This window comes from Muscardinus avellanarius (assembly GCF_963383645.1).
Source record: "Muscardinus avellanarius genome assembly, chromosome: 3".
Lineage (NCBI taxonomy): Eukaryota > Metazoa > Chordata > Mammalia > Rodentia > Gliridae > Muscardinus > Muscardinus avellanarius.
This window is the reverse complement of record NC_137788.1, coordinates 159,126,381-159,144,043: the sequence shown is the minus strand read 5'-3', so window position 1 is coordinate 159,144,043 and position 17,663 is coordinate 159,126,381. Positions and strand designations below refer to the sequence as shown.

The 17,663-nt window shown below is 37.0% G+C and overlaps 1 protein-coding gene across 14 annotated transcripts in view; it reads right to left on the bottom strand.

Annotated features, from left to right (window-relative positions):
• The window catches only part of MEF2A (myocyte enhancer factor 2A), a gene marked incomplete at both ends in the record, with an annotated part of 52,566 nt that overhangs the window by 22,875 nt on the left and 12,028 nt on the right, over window positions 1-17,663 (bottom strand). For 5 of the 14 annotated variants that reach the window (XM_080690622.1, XM_080690625.1, XM_080690617.1 and 2 more), the window contains 3 exons: window positions 825-884; window positions 2,289-2,508; window positions 4,990-5,121. The exons of 1 other annotated variant lie outside the window; for it this stretch is intronic. In XM_080690622.1, the coding sequence (XP_080546748.1) occupies window positions 825-884; window positions 2,289-2,508; window positions 4,990-5,121 (412 nt within the window). Of the gene's footprint in view, window positions 1-824; window positions 885-2,288; window positions 2,509-4,774; window positions 4,925-4,989; window positions 5,122-17,663 lie in introns of all 14 variants that reach the window. 8 more of the 14 variants (XM_080690621.1, XM_080690624.1, XM_080690626.1 and 5 more) reach the window with 4 other exon arrangements.

Sequence of the window (17,663 nt, the reverse complement as noted above, 5' to 3'; positions counted from 1 at the left end):
TTTAATACAGTGCAGACTTAACCAAGCATTAATTCCTACTTTAAATTTACCATATATTTTGTAACTTGCCTCACTCAATATTGTCTATTTTTTTCTCATCATTTTTTATTAAGTCATTCAATCATCTACCTAATTTTCTTAGGCAGAAGCTCCTTACATTTTTGCAAAATGAGTATTTGGCAATGTTTCCTACAACTGATGTTTTCAGATGTCTCCAGGACACATAATATTTAAACAAAAAGAAAATTCCTGCCCTTTCTTTCAGATAGTTGATGGTAATTAAGACGGTCAGGGTAATAAGGTGGTTTAATGTGGTGAAAATCCAAGGGCTACAGTTATTCTTGCTACTTCTTTGACATATATGCTATGTTTTTGCGATGTTAAGCTCATAATCTATTTTTCTCAGGGATGGCCAGGCACATTAATGACACGTGTTTAAACGTGCCATCTTGGGAGGAGCCCTAAGGTAAAATCCATGGCAAGGTAACGTGTGCATCACGTGCTGCCAAAGCAGATCCCGGAGACACTTGGAGCATTTGCTAACCATCGACTCTGGAAGGACAGAAGCTACAGAATCTTCTTAAGAAACTATCCTGATGAAGATACTGCATCAAGGCAACAGCGGAGACTTCAGGAAAGAACCATGTCTGATACGGCAGAGGTGCTCAATAAACAATGCACGTGGAACGAGTGTATGAAGAACGAACAGGTATTGTGGGAAAATATTAAGTGTAAAGTGCCCCTTAGAAGACAGGAGCCTTGTCTCCCTTTAGCTCAGATAAGCCAGATCCCTACACAGAGTCCAACAAGAGGAGCCCACTCACCCACTGGGCTGCTCCCGGCTCCATTTGGCACTGTGAGGTCTGTGGCGCTCATCACCCCACCTAACATTACAGACAGGAGACAAGAACAGAAAATGAAGATGAATTAGCTCTCCTTATATGACGACGAATGGAGACTAACCCGCATCCCATTCCTAAAAATAAAAGAAAGAAAAGCTAGCCTAGTCTGAAGTTGACATTCATGTGTAATGACGCACATACACATACAAGTGTAACATGTATTACTACATATGGTGTGTGTGTTGGGGTGTGCATTCCCTGTATACATACAGGTAAGAACAGGGACAGTGCATATGGAGTACCATTCAATCTGGAACTGAAGGGAGAGGGGACACTGCATTACCCAGACTAATGATGCAAATGTACTGCAAATGTTTGCTGAATTAGTGAATTAATTTAGGCAAGAAGAGATGGGGGGCAATACTCTAACTCCAATCAGATAAGTGTATTCCTCATATTTCTAACATGAGAGCTCACATTCAACTTTAAATCTTTGCTTATGAGATCCTAATTATATTGTCTGTCAAAGTATAGCTTTCTCATGATAAGAAAAGCTTAAACATTGCAGGTTCTGTTTATCATTCTACTTTGCCTAACATAGTACTTGTTGCATAGTAAATTAAAACAAAAATCTTTAAGGTGGGTCCAATTTTGCAGCAATGATTCTTGCTCCTTCAGAAAATGACATTAAAAATAGCAGAAGCTGGGTGTTACGGAGCTCTACTATAATCCCAGTACTTAGGAGGCCGAGACAGGACTGTAGGTTCACAGTCAGCCTCAGCAACTTAATGAGAACTTGTTTAAATAAAAAATAGCCAGGTATGGTGGCGCATATTTGTAATCCCTGCGCTTGGGAGGCAGAGACAGGAGAATCGCACAAGTTCGAAGCCAGCCTCGCTGGCTTAAGAGACCCTGTTTCCAAATTTAAAAAAAGTATAAAATAGGTCTGGGAGTGTAGCCTGGAGGTAGAAGGGTTTCCAGGAACCCCAGTACCACCAATAAATAAATAAATAAATAAATAAATAAATAAATAAATAATAAAATCAGGCTAGGGGGTGTAGCTCAGAGGTAAATGTCTCTGGGTTCACTCCCCAAAATCACACAAAAAAGCCAAAAAAGAAAAAAAAAGGTAGCCAAAAAAGAAAAAAGGTAGCAGAATAAATAAGGCAACCTGAAGGGGAAAGAGGGAAATTCCCTAATGTATATGAGGTACATTCATAAACATATCAAAGTCAATCACTAAGCCAAACAGGAGAAGGGGGGATGGTGAGAACTGGGGAAGGGCTGATTGGGTGCTGTGTGCATGGATGCTTCTACCATCTTGCACCCCATTAAGATGTATGACTACTGCACTAATAAAAAGGTTCTAAAACAGAAACTTCTTGTGCTGCAATTATTTTTCATCCTGTTGTTTAAAGAACCAGCAGGTTAGGTGTCATTACTTACCTGCATTACCAGTACTCGGTGGTCTCTGAGGAGCTCCCGGGGAGACATTTCTATGTAATGTGGTTGGAGGTGGAGACAGCATGCTTGACTCTGCTAATGCTGAGCTGGCTGCCAAAGACGGAGACACAAGCGAACTCCCTGGGTTAGTGTAGGACGAAGCATTAGGGCTGGCCACAGGGACTGTGACGGACATCGAGAAGTTCTGAGGTGGCAGCCCAGGCTGTGAAGAAAGAGGAGAAAACCCTTAGCTTCACTTTCATCTACATTTAGTACCTTCTGAACTTTAAATTGACAAGGTAACTCATATTATTAAAAGGAGAGGATGGGGATAGAGTGCTGTTTTCTTTAGAATTATATTTGAACATGAGTATGTTTGGCATGAACACTTTCATTTCAATATTTTGTATATTATTACATATGTATAATATAATGTATATATTCTATATTTCAAATATTCAGAGATGAAAATTAGAAGTTAAAACCTGATATTAAAGTATTGCTGCTTTAATTTAGACATTGTAAAATATATCACTATTACCAACTAAGCACTAATTAGCACTTCAATGCAAACTGATTTAGTAACATTACATGCCTACTGGGAGATCCCAAATATAACAGGGGAAAAGTGTGCATACAAATTACTAATTTATACATCAACTTTGGGACATTATAAATAAGCCCCAGTTTGATCTGACTGATGGACATTCATAACATGCAAAACTAAAGAAAAAGCAAGTAATTATAAACACAATGAAATCTAAGTATAATTTAAAAATGCAAAGAAACTTGATCTAAACAAAATTACTACTGACAAACTAGTAATAAATTTTTTGGTATTTTCTTTAAATTGTATGAAAATTAAATTACAAATATTATAAATGCTATTCTCCCTCCTGCTAAATTAATTATTCCAAATCCCCTATTAAGGTATATTTTCTGTTTCCTACTTATATATCCTCCATAGAAAATATGTTTATTGACCATGATAAATAACAGTTCCCTTTATAATTTAAAGTGACAGAAAGGGTGAAACCCTTTCTTCTGCTCTCATTTTAAAATAGTGATATACAAAGAAAGGTAACATTGCTAATTCAAAGTTAGAAGTATATATACTTTGTTCAATAATTTCAGGTTAAAAAAACAGTAATTTACCAACAAATACAAAACAACATATGAGAAAAATTTTCCAATTAAACAACTTTATTAGTGCTATATTTTTGCAGTTTAATGTTACCTGCGAGAATATCATCATCCTTGTGAAATCAGAAAAATTTTACTTTGTTTGCAACTCATTTGTTTTTAAAAATATTAGCCCCAAAATACCTCTTTAAAGCTATTTTTCATGAGCTGCTTCTATAGGATTTCTTTGAAGAAATTATCTATGATGCATATACTTCAGGGCATAACTTTAAGAGAAATAACTGACAATGAAATAAATACCAGCCTCAATTTGCTTCATGAAAGCTGCACTTACATATATAGAACTAGACAATTAGATCCAGAATAACAATCAGAAGTAGCTCTCACCAATGGAGGTTCTTATGAGAAAAACTGTGATGAAGTATTACCCCAGGAACATGAGCTCAAAAAAGTACTTTTTCACAGAAAAAATTTAAAGTGACTTTTGTCAATCAGTTGAAGAACACTGCATGGTGGTGCACGCTTGTAATCCCAGCACTGGGGAAGCTGAGACAGGAGGATCGCATAGGTTCGAAGCCAGCCTCAGCCACTTAGTGAGGCTCTCAGCAACTTAGCGAGACTCCGTTTCCAAATAAATTATAAAAATAGGGCAGGGAGTGTAGCCTGGAGCTAGAAAGCCCCTGGGTTCCACCTCCCCAGTACCACCAAGAAATAAATAAATAAATAAATAAATAAATAAATAAATAAATAAAATAAATCCAGGCCTCTTTTCCTCAGTACCAATAGTGTAAGAAAAGAATGGAAATTTGACGGGCTCACCAAGTGCTTTTGAGAACATACCAAGAGCCAAAACGAAAGCTCAGATCTATTAATATTAAAGCAACTATATAAAATAACTAAAAATAATTCAGAAACACCAAGTTTCGTAACAAATTCAACTACTTAGATCCAAGTTTTAATTCACTGGAGAGAGAGAATAAATTCTCATGTTTAATATGAAAAATCATAAAATTTTAGAACTGGAAGGGACCTAAAAAAATTATGTGAGCCAAGTCATTGACTTTATAGATTTTTAAGAATGTAGAATTCAGTATGTTTAGGTTGTCTAGGTATATAATCTAAAAATAAAAGGGGTGATACATACAAAAATTTGGACTAGAATATTTTCCCTTAAATTTTACATCTAAGATACTGACCATGTACTATTATAGGATTTCAGCAATTTTAAAACTGTATAAAATAATGCCTTTTTTCTCCTTCTAGGTCTTGTTGTCATCACCCACTATAGAAATAAATAAGATGTGTGGTCAATCTCTTCATGCACAAGATAAAAGCACAAACCATACTTTAGTACTCACTGCGATTTTATGATTCCTCATCATATTATCAAATTCCTCATTAATTTTTTTATATTTTTCCTCTGTGTGTGGAGTTAGCACATATGAAGTATCAGGGTCTGGGCTGTCGCACCCTCTGTGTTCCTTCTTGTTCAGAGCCTAAATAATGAAGTTAACAAAAAGGATCAACAAATAAAAAGTAGAGGTAAAGTGAAAGTACTTACAGGGCCTCGTTTGAAAATAAAATCACTATCTTCATTTAGTTTGCTGAATCTGTCCTCCGAGAGTGGACTGTGCTCAAAGTAATCGTCAGCATCAGGGCTCTCACAACCATTAAGGCCTTTTTTTCTTAAAGTCTGAAATACAATTGGAAAATTCACACACAAATAATACTAACTTCCCATGAGTTTTTTTTTTTTCTGTATAATTTATTAAGAGAGCACAGACTGAATGAATTAGGTTATATAAGAGCCACTGAAATGGTTTTTGAATAGTTGCAAATGTACTAATTCTTCAAGTAAAGGCTACCTAAGATAGAAGCAAAATTAATCCTTCCATTGCACATTAAGAGAAAAAGGAGTATTTACTTGTTTGGATTCTTCCTTTTGAAACATCTTAGAGCTAAATTACACAATTTTCTGACAATTACACCTAGAATCTAATTATAGCCTGATCAACTTAGGGCCAATGGATTTAGGAAATGAGTTAAAAATCTACCAAAATGCTGCTTTGAGAAGTTACAGTACCTTTCCACATTAAACATTTTGGTAACTTCACCTATTGCCATTCCTTTCTGCCTGTGAGAATTTATTCTATTCACAAGAAATGATCCCAGAGTCTCTGAAATATCATTCCCAATTTGTTCTTGAAATACATTTTCCCACATAATTCTGAAATATAGAGCTCAGGCTTAATACTTATGTCAGTAGTGACTCTCCTACGTCCATAACACAGCTGGGTTTGCGTTGAGTCCAACGCATCCCTTCCCTTTGCTGCTGCTTTCTCTGCAGCTCCTCCCTGGCTGGCTTCACTCCACTGAACTGACTCTAGAGAATTTTAAGAAGTGCCATTAAAGTTTCCCTTGGACCATATTAACTTTCCCTCCCCCCTTTATTAGGGGTAAAAATATAATGGATGGTTAGTTTTCTGCTTTTTACTATTTTTGAACTTTAACCATGAAATAATTTTAGTACTTAGAAAAAATGTATTTAAAAAGCAAGGGCTTAATGACATATGAATATTCATTTACCTGTAGAATATCTTTTTTAGAAATTCTAATGGGGCTGACTGTAAGTTAGCATTACTGAGTTCAATAACATAAATAGGTTTGAGATTTGCTGATTTTCCAGCCAACCCCAGAGAAGTATTAGGAAGTTAAAAGTTTACAAATATGTCTACCTAACAGAGCTTATTTAGGAAGTCAAGTTTGATCAATACACTAGTTCCAGATAAAGCCATTAACAAATGATTATTTAAATGAAACTTAAGACATATTAGTTCATAATAGACATGAGCACCCTCTGAAATTCGCTCTGTAATAATTATGGGCGTTTACTTTGCTCCTTTTTCCTGAAAGAAGTAGAGTGTAACACAGTAAGATTTGAGGACTTTTTCTTAGTTTCTTCAAAGCCAAATCATTTTAAAATTTTACTTTATTCAATATGATTTTTAATTTTGCACGCTTAAAGAAAACCATAAGCAATCATTAGTATGGATGTTAGCTCCTCAAATTACCTGGCGTGTGCTAAGAATCCCATAAACAATACCTGAAACTCTCATTAAAATAAAATCACTAAACATGAGCATATATCAAACCCTACCTTTATTCTGACAACCTCTGTCCCATGGTCCTAAGCTTTACAAGTTAACTAATCTCAGGGACATTTATGTGTACTTAACCATAAAAGGTCCTGCTCTTCAGAACACTAGGATAAAGACATTTCTCCTCCCCATTCGTGGCAGCAAGTTCAACTTGCCAAATCTTTTCAAGTTGCTATCAGCAGTGAAAATGTTAACACTCAGAATCATGGAACACACTGAACTCTTAAACCCTGCACAGTTCTAGAAACAGAACGGATAGAGGAAGTGCCTATATACACGCAGATCTTATCATGAAATAGATGATTTGTTCCAGCCCTAAATCTCTGGATACTTGTCTCTAATCTTCATATATCTTTAAAAACTAGTTAATTCAGTCTTGTTCTTGATATACTGAAATGCTTATCACTCAACTTTCCACAAATACCAAGTGCACATTGCTTTCAACGTTTTTTAATCCACAGAGGAAAAAAGAATAGGGCCTTTGATCAAAAATTACATGCAATTTTTACTCTGCAAGAGTAAGGTTAACCCTACTGGTACCTATGAGGAAGGAAAAGTACTCTGGCAGCTCCAGTCCTGCAAGCCTTCACTGCAGATGGGTGTCTGTCACAGCCAGGGGACTTAAGAGGCAGTATCAGCTCTGTAGATAACAAGCTAATGTGCCTATTTGACAGCCAACTTCTGTCTCCTTATCATCAAACATGAAGAGTTGTTTTGAGGACCCAACTACCATAAAAAGACTTTTTCTGTCTTCTTTATCATTACCAAATAGCTTAATAGTAAGTTTCTCCCGTGTCACTGGCACTAACCAGTGGAATGCTGTAATCTATTAACAAGGCCAGGCAAGGCACAAAAGAAAACAGGCCAGCTTCCACTTTCTGACATGCTTCAAGTCAGCCACAATAAAAACACAGAAGGCAAGTCTGAAAGGTCAGCACCATGAGGGTAAGCTCAGCGCTATAAAAGACGCGGCAAAAACAACAGCACTGGCCATGGCCATCACCGCGGACCACGGTCTTCCATCCGAGGAAACAGGACTTCAGGAACCTACTTCTTGTAAACGTGACTGACGTTTTTAGTTTCAATCTGGCAAACTAAGGGCAAAAGATAATTATGTCAAAATAATTTCAAATTTCAGTGGTGAAGCAGTGAACATTTGATTTATCCTTAGGTGCCAGTATAGTTTTCTTATACTCTGAAATATACATTATAAACTGCTAAATGGATCACTTGATGAGAAATTAAGTTTTAATAAATTTGAGCTGACTTGATACAATCTGTTTTATACCCTTTATAACAGTGTTCTATACATGTTATAGGTTTTAACTGGCAAGATTTAATACTTAAAATGGATTTCTAAAGTTAATGCACCTATATTTTTTATTAATCCTTTTCTCTAGGAGATAAATTTTATTTTTGGAGAGTCAGTTAAAAACTTTAAAAAAGAACTTTTTCTACTTTGTCATCAGTAAAGTTATATTCCATTAGGATTTTAATGATTTTTCATTTTGTGATCTGAGGTGTGTTTTCCTACTGTCATTTATGGTACAAAATGTAGGCATTAAATAAATAAGTGTCCTTAGCCAACACTTACCTTTCAACATTAGTTATATAAGGATAAACTGTAAAATACTTTTAAATGGATCATGAAGATCTTTAATGGAAATGATGCACTGTTTAGAGCACATCTTTCTTTCCAAGTTATCTGGCGCTATGGAGTTTGTGCCCTTGTCTTTGAACTACTTCATAGCTCTCTATTAAAGAGAATGCAAATAATTTGTGTTAATGATATGAAATGCGTTATGTGTAGTAAAGATTAATGAACTTCTTTCCCCTATTGGGGAAGAGCAAGTTTTGCACCTGTGAAACAAATTCATGTGGCCTTCCTGATAGGCTTACATACTGGACCTTTGGATTTCACTGTTAACTACTTGCAACTTTTTAAAGGTATCCACAGTAATCAGTGAGCTAAAACCTTTGCCTCACATTCATCTTAAATGTCTGAAAGTTGTGATTTTACCTTTATTGGAAATTATCTGTTACTAGTTATAAGTTATGGATGAAAGCTCTCTCAGAGGGGAGACTCCTAGTAACCCCTGATAGGACTTAAGAATAGATTGAGCATTGTTGTTGTTTTTTTAAGTAATGTTTTATTCTTTAGCTGTTTTGAGTCAGGTGTGGTGGTGCACTTTATAGTTCCAGTACTTGGGTGGCTGAGACAGAAGGATCACAGGTTCTCCTCCAGTCTTAGCAAGTTAGTGAAACCCTGTTTCAAAATAAAATAATAAAACAGGCCTGGAGGTATAGCTCAAAGGTAGAATGCCCCTGGTTCCATCCCCAGTACTGCCAAAAAAATAAAAATTAAAAAAGCATAAAATTTTTTGAAAATACTTGGTTATCCAATTAATGATTCATGTTATTAGGGTAATAGATTGTAAGGAAATATAACCAGAGAAAGCTTACGACCTTTGAGGTACTGTCTTCAAAGAAATTAGAGAGTAATGTTCAGCCAGGCCCTGGGGTGCATGCCTATTATCCATGTACTTGGGAGGCTGAATCAGGACGATAGACAGCATATTGTAACTTGGGAAGATTGTTTTGTTTCAAAATAAAAATAAAAAAGGGCTGGGGGCATAGTTCACAGGATTCAATCCCTAGTACCACCACCATCAAAAACAAAACGAGTAATCTTTAATTCTTATAACTCCTAATTAAATATTTGTAATCACAGCACTGAGTTGAACCATCTGAAATAGCAACCCCCACAATCTCCTGAAATAGGCTCCTTTCCATCCGAAGCCAGTGTGATTTATGTGAAATTAAAGCTGGCAGGGGAAAAGCTGGTAGTGTTCTGCCACTAAGGCTTTCCAGGAATGAATTCCCTATATCACATCTACAATCTTTGTGCTTGTTGTTTCATATCAAACAAATCAGTTTTTACCAAAATGAAAAGAAATGTATACTCTGTTGATCAAAGACTTCAAAATAGGGAGGCTCTTTAATTTTTTTTTCTTTTTTAAGACATTTTTCAAAATTTTTAACTGACACAAAGCTAAACATACATATTTATAGACTGCACTTTACTAAAAAGCGATAACATTGATTTTGTTTGTGACTGTGGGCATGTCTTCGTATTCTTTCCCCAGGTCTTCCAGGAACTCACCCACATCTTCAGTGAGAAGCATATTCAGGCTTTAGCTTTTTTGAATTTTAAGGTTTTACTCAGTTTTCATGATCCTACGTATGACTGCAAAGATCCTAATGAATTGTAATACTATTACCCTCACCCCTACTCTCTCCCTCAATCACAAATTTGAGGCCTGGAATTCCAAGAGCTGGATTCTGAGTAGCCAGAGTCTCAGTCTGTCACCACTGAAATGTTAACTCCGTTACTCTGCTGTAGATCTCCAAACAGAAACAAATTCCTCCCTGGTGCTGAGTCTCAGTGCACTGAAAAGTCAAGAAAGTGTATCACCAAAGTCCTAGCTTTTAGCCCTTCACTGTCCCCTTCTGTCTGTTTACTGAATACTCTTACACCCCCCTCCCCAACAAAATTTACTGAGTGCATACTACTAGGTTCAGACACTTACTGATAAGCAAAACAGACACGGGTTGTCGTCTACATGAAGCCTGTGGTGGTCACTGAACTGTTCCTGCTTTCTTACCCTGGGCAAAGATGATGTACAGCGAGTGTGTCTTTGTTCTTGAAAGCAATTTCTCTGGAGTGTGTAGAATTCCAGGCTGGATTCTGACTCTCTTCCAGCACATTTGGGATGTCCATGCACTGAGTCTATTTGATGCTCTGTAGAATAAGCACTCTTCTGAGGAATAATATGCTTATTTTTCTTCATTTTCTGCAGTTTCACCATGAGATGTTTACATACGGGTTTCTTTTCATTCTTCCTCTTCTTTGTTTTTTAGTTTTACTTTGTATGAGATCTGTTGAGATTCTTAAGTCTCAGGACTGTGGCATTTCATCAATCCTAGAAAATTCTGTTATTATCTCTCCAAATATTGCCTCTCCCCATTCCCTCTCCCCCTTCCTTCTTCTGGAATGTAACTAAATGTAGGCTACTAGAACGTCTAATACAATTCTCCTTGACTTGTCCCTTTCTTGGTGTTTTCCATCTTTAAATCTGTATCTTTCCCTTTGCAAATTCTCTGCAACTCTCACAGATCTACTCCCACCATGTCTGTTGAACGTGACGCTCCACGCTTTTGAGAGGTTCGTGCAGATCTCGTATGTGTAGTGTAAGGCGTCTCTTCAAATGGTGTAGATTTCACTCCTTCAGGTACGTCACCACTGGCTTACTTGGGTTTCTTATGCGTTATGATGGTGGCCTGGAATTCCACCCAGTCCTGGTACATGGTTTACAACCTCTCAGAGAAAAATTCTCTTTTGACTTTTCTTACTCTGCTCAGCACTAAAGAACTCTTATTGCAATCTCCTGGTAGCCGGAAAAGACAACACATTTTTCTAAAGCCCCAGGCTTAAGGTGTGGACAATTAGACTTAAAATCCTTGGGGCACTGCCTTCCCCTTACTTCTGAGTCCATCAGAACCTGAACTGCAGTTTTCAACTGCTCTATCCACAGGATACATGATTAGGGAGCCAGAGCTTCAAATAACTTTTTCACCTTTATGTTCTCACCTTCTGTTAGATTTTAGTTTGGCACGCTCCTTGAGAGCTCTTTAAGCCTGGCAAGAAGTTGTTTGCAATTCATCTACCATTTTTAGTTGTCTTTAGAGGAAAGTTAGTCCAGATGACTGGCCCAACAATACTGAGGTTTTTGTCTCTTCCTTACCTTACATTATTCCCATATAGAAGCTCCTAATCCACAAATGTGCATGAGGTGAGGCAAACATGAAGGCTTATTTTTCCCCATATGGATATCTTTTTTTTCCAGTACTATTTGTTTAAATTTTTTTCTTATTGATTAACCTTGGCATTTTTGTCAAAAGTCAATTAACCATATTGTGTGGGCCATTCTGAGTTCTCCATTCTGTTCTACTGAAATAGATATCTATAACTATGAAAATAATACACTGTTTGGGTTACTGGTATGGTGAGTCGGAGGTAAAGCATCTGGCCAGAATAAGGCAAGAAGCACATCCCATCCTCTCCCCACCAGCGTGATTAGTGTTTTGGGTGTGGGATGTGGAGAGGCGTGTGACATAAGTTAGTACAACCAATTAATTTTAGAATAGTTTCTGAAAATCCTGAGACATAAATATGTCTGATACTTTAGACTGTCACTTAAATTGATATGAGATTTAAAACTCAAGTTTCTCAGTCATACTAGCCACATATCAGGGGTTCAACAGTTACATGTGGCTACTGGCCACCATACTGAACAGCCCAGCCAGAATTGCATTGTCAAAACCAGTTGGTTAGAAAGTACAGCTTTCAGTGCTACTGTGTGTAGACACAAGGCCCAGAGCTTCCTCAGACACCATGGGAAAGCCAGCAAGAGCAGAGCCTAATCTCTAGCACACTGCTGGGGTTTTGTCATATGATGAACCCTTGAGATACACAACTTTAACACTGCTCTTTCTGTCCTATTAAACATTAAGCACAGTACTTGGTACAGTAGGCATTCAATAAATAAATGATTATTAAGATAAATAATCACTTATTTTCTAATGAAGCTGGATTTATTTACTAATAGCTAGAGTACTAGATATACAAATTTATTTTCAATTACCAACAAAATAACATATAGAGTTTGAGAGTATAATATTAAACATACTTCACAAAATGCCTAAGTAACCCTCTAAAACATTATTTTCAGGCTAAGATGAACAAGTTCAAGGCCAGCCTCAGCAACTTAGTGAGACCCTATTTGAAAATAAAAATTAAAAAGAGCAGGGCGTCTAGCTCAATGGTATAATGTCCCTGGGTTCAATCCCTAGGACCACAAAAACAACAAAATCCATAGTTTCCCACCCCCCCCCCCAGAGGCATTCTACCTCTGAGCTACACCCCTGCCCCCAGCCCTATTCTTTATTCTTTGTTTTGAAACAGAATCTCACTGAGTTGCAAAGGGTCTCACTAAGTAGCTGAGGCTGTCCGCGAACTATGATCCTCCTGTCTCAGCTTCCCAAATGCTGGGATTACAAGTGTGTGCCACTATGCCTGGCTAAAACTCACAGTATTTTCCACCATCCTACAAAACAATTTTTTAATGCCTCAACATAATTAGAACATTGGCAAAAAAAATTTTAAGTACCTCCAAGTAATAACAAATTTTAAATACTTAATTCATTTATACAAATGTTGAAAATAGCAATATTTTAATTATATATTATACAACAATCTTGTATTAACAGAAGAAGCATAAAAAACAAGCTTTTTGTTTAAATTCCTGTACAAATACTAATTATTTTTAAATTCCTTTTTCAGAACATCAACATTTTTAAGATTTTTTTTAAGGTAGATTCTGGAAATTATTTCAGTCCAGAAATTGCCACAAAATAACTACTATGTGAAAAAAATTCTATAAGAATAAAGCATGACAGAAAAATATTCTTCCCTGAATTACAAGAGGTAAATTCTATCATGAATGCTTAAGCTTTGGCTTACTCTAGAAGGCTCAATCATGTTGCCTATTTATCAAGTTTTTTAAATTGCTAACATTTTAAAAATAGTATAAAAGGTTTACCTTCTCATGTTTTACTGCTAATGAGAACTACAAAAAACATTCTTTGAGTTAATAAACATAATTATGTATCTCTTAAACATACAGTAATATATTCCTCATAGATTTCCTTAGTGTATGATACAGAATTGTTAAAGTACATGTTAACAATTATGAATCAAATCAACCAAAGACCTGAAAAATTCTATACATTTAGTCTTTTTTTTTTTTTTTTTTTGCAGTACTAGAAATTGAACCTAGGGATTTTCTACCTATGAGCTATACCCCCAGCTCTGTTTGTTGTTGTTGTTGTTGTTGTTGTTGTTGTTTTGCGGGTCTGGGGATGGAACCCAGGGGCATTCAACCTCCGAGCTACGCACCCTGCCCTATTTTTTATTCTTTATTTTGAAACATGGTCTCACTGAGTTGCGGAGAGCCTCACTAAGTAGATGAGGCTGGCCACAAACCGCAATCCTCCAGTCTCAGCCTCCCAAATGCTGGGATTACAAGCGTGCGCCACCACGCCTGGCTTTTAGTCTTCATTTTGAAACAAGGTCTCATTAAGTTGTGGAGGGCCTCACTAAGTAACTGAGGCTAGCAGAGAACTTGGGACCCTCCTGTCTCGGCCTCCTAAGTAATGAGATTACAAGTGTACATCACCATGCCCAGCTTGCACTTACGATTTTAAAATATAAAACCCTCATACTACCATTAGTAATCTCTTACAAACACAGCACTAATTTACAATTATAAATTTAAAAGTTTATTTATGATGAATCTGTACAAAAAAACTATCTTTCTTTTTACAGACCCTAAATAATTTTTCTCAGAACTGAGCTACAAAATAACTTCAAAATAAATATGAAAATTATGGCTGCCATCTAAATTTACATTATGTGTTTGCAGTTCCAAGTTTCAAAAACCTGCATGTCTGCATTATACACCTTTAAATAAGAGAAAAATATATAATTTAGACTATATTCTCACATCATTATGGTATACCAAGAACAATGATACACATGTCAAATACCCAGCGCCTTGTGTTCTAAATGATCTTCTAGCTCTCCCAGCACTATAATGACTTAGTTACTAAGTGACTGATACTGGGGACCACCCAGCTTGGGGTCCAAGGGCCTTGATGCCAGACTGAAGCCGGGAGAAGGACGCCTGCTCAGGACCGTATGAAGGTCGGTGCATGCTGCTACGCCAGCTGCAACGCATGGCCAGTGACCACTGTTCCGAGTGTCTGACACACTGCTTGGTATATTGTATGATAAAATACTGGGCAATAAAGAAAATGAGGGGAAATAATACATTATTCAACATTCTTACTCCTTTTTCTCTGGCTTTACCTGCAATCCTTTTAAAGAAAACATCAAAGTTCTAACACATTTCACTGCCTGAGAAATGAAGACCAATGAAATCCAGGCAGCTTAGAGATTAAAGGCCGTATACAGGTCATGAGGATCTGGTTTGCTCTCAGGATTAGCTATTCCATTCTTTTGGTTGTTTTTTTTTTTTTTTTTTTTTTTTTTTTTTTTTTTTTTGCGGGTTTGGGGATGGAACCCAGGGACTTCAACCTCCGAGCTACTCCCCTGCCCTATTTTTTTTTTATTCTTTTTTTTACTTTGAAACAGGGCCTAAGTAGCTGAGGCTGTCCGCAACCCAGGATCCTCCCTGTCTCAGCTTCTCAAATGCTGGGATTATAAGCGTGCACCACCACAACCGACTAGTTGTTCCATTCTGAACCCTACCCTACAATTACACTGAATGGACCTTATCTCCATAAACTCTACAGTGCAGACATTTTTCTACTTTTCACGTAAGTTGCCCTCGTGAACTTAACTACCTTCCTTCTATACCTGTTTCCTTCTCCACCCATGTCCTGTAAAGGACTGGTGATGGATGGGGTCAACTCCAGAGAAGTTTTCCCTGACCACTCTCCTAATCCTCTTTATCTCCCCTTCTCCCTTTGGTCCAAAAAAAAAAAAAAAAAAAAGACTAATACATCAGAGACTTTCTGGAGAAAAGAGAGCACTTTATCTGATGGTAAGTACTAGCATACTCAATCACTGACACAAATGGACATAAAAAGGGCACACCAGATAGCCACCAATGAGCACAAGAAATGTCTCAGAGAAATGCGAGTTACACTACAGAGTGATATATATCACCCTTCTCTGCACCCCGTGAATATGGTTTATATATCACCACCAATCTCTGATGGAAAAAAATATGATCTTGACGAGAAAAACCAGTTGGGAGTTTCTTATAAAAAGCACATAAATGAAAACCAATAACGGCATGATAAGCAATACTGAAATACATAGCAAAATAAAATGGTAGAACTGAAACTGCAAGAGCCAGGGTGACGGCTATGTGAGGCGGAGGTGCGGTGGTTGGGAGGGACCATGAGGAGCGTGTGCCTCACCCACACGGGTAGTGGATCCCGCTGCCGCTGCAGGCCCTGCTAGGGATAGAGAGCAGGGCAGGGCTGGAGGTGCAGGGACTTTGTCTTGCCTTCAGATGCCTCATTGTATTTTTCCCCTTCCCTGCTGCTCCACTGCAGCCCTGTAAAACATTAGGCAAGCCTCTTATACACTCCCTGTCTGTTCCCATCTTCAACTATCAGGGGAAAGTGACCGGCTCCAAGAGCCTCTCTGAAGGTATTATAGAGCTGTCAGACCCCTAAGCAGAGTCACGCCCTCTGGCTGTGTGGTCAACACTGGATGATTTCAGGAGACAGAAATACTCATTTAACTTTCTGCTCACTGGAGGAACCAGATTCCATCTCTCACATCCCCGCACCCATCTCAAGAAGCACCCAGGAAGGTGTTACATTCAAAGAAGCTCTTAGAACCACATAGAAGTGAACTGAAATGTAGCCTGTTAGATATATGTTCTCTTGTGGCAACTAGCATACTATTCTGAGTTGCTTTTTAAAGTTTAAATAGTTAATAGTTACAATTTGTGCTTGCTCACTGCCTGAAATTACTTCAGGAGACACTCTTGGTGATAAAAATATTTAAGCTGAATAGCCACCACCAAGAGATAATGTATTAACCTGAAGCTTCAGTTCACAACTACACTTAGGACAAGTTACCACAAGATTACTTAGGTTTCATCTCAAGTTTCTGATTCAGTAGGTCTGGGGAAGCCCCAAGAATTGGTATTTCTAAAACGTTCTCTGATGATGCTGGTCAGGGTACCACATTATGAGAATCACTGATTTAAAATAATGTACTCCCAGCCGGGCGTGGTGGTGCACACTTGTAATCCCCCCGTTTGGGAGGCAGAGACAGGAGGATGGCGCAGGTTCCAAGCCAACCGCGCTGGCTTAAGAGACCCTGTTTCCAACTAAAAATATAAAAAAATAGGTATCTGGGAGTGTAGCCCAGAGGTAGAAGGGTTTCCAGGAACTCCAGTACCACCCAAAAATAAAAAATAAAAAATAAGATAATGTACTCCCAGCATGAACACATTTAATATTATGTTTTTATTTTCTAACTGATACATCTTATACTGATTCCCTGTTGTTATTATTTATTAATTTTTTGCAACTTGAAAGCAGACAGAGTACTAGGACTCAAAAGGGCAAGTTTTCTCATTAGTCAGATATATATCCTCCTCTAACTTCATTTATCACTGTGACTCAATTTTCTCAACTGTGAAATGGGAATAGATAATAGATTATATAAGATAAAAATTAGGTCATTAGAAGAGTACCACAGCATAATAATAGTTTAATAAATGTTATACATTATTCTTACTGCAATTATCCTCACTAATTTTCTGTTCCTTATTAAGGAAAACTCATGACTCTGGTCAAGTCATTTAATTTGAGTTCCAATTTCTACTTCTAAAAAAGCTTACCTTGGATGTGAAGATCAAATGAGATACTGCAAATGGAATTTTTTTTTAAGTGCTATGGTATTCCTGTGGTGAAAAAAAAAATACCTCTATTTGGAAACAGTTCACAAGACATTAACAAGAGAGATAAATGGCCATGTATTCACATTCTTAAAAGATAGAACAATGATCTCAATTGCCACATAAACTACTAACTAAATGTTCTCCAATGCCACCAAGCTTGTTAAAATACTACAAGCAGGAAGATTTAATACTTAGAATATTTCTGCAAAAATGACAGGGAACATTTGGATACAAAAATACTCTCAAGTGTTTCTTAGGTAGCACCTGCTAAAATCCTCACTTCATGCCTTTTAGCATTTTTATTTTGATGCAGAGCTGCAAAGTTTCTATAGGTTCTAGATTTTTATTTACTATAAATTCAATTTAAACAAATATGTGTGTATGAATGATACTGACTAGTTGTATTAGTGCCTTTAATTTCTAGTTTCCTATACTGCAGAACATATATATATTCTTATAAAATAGCTCACAAATTTTCATCATAATCAGTTGAAAAAAGTACAGAA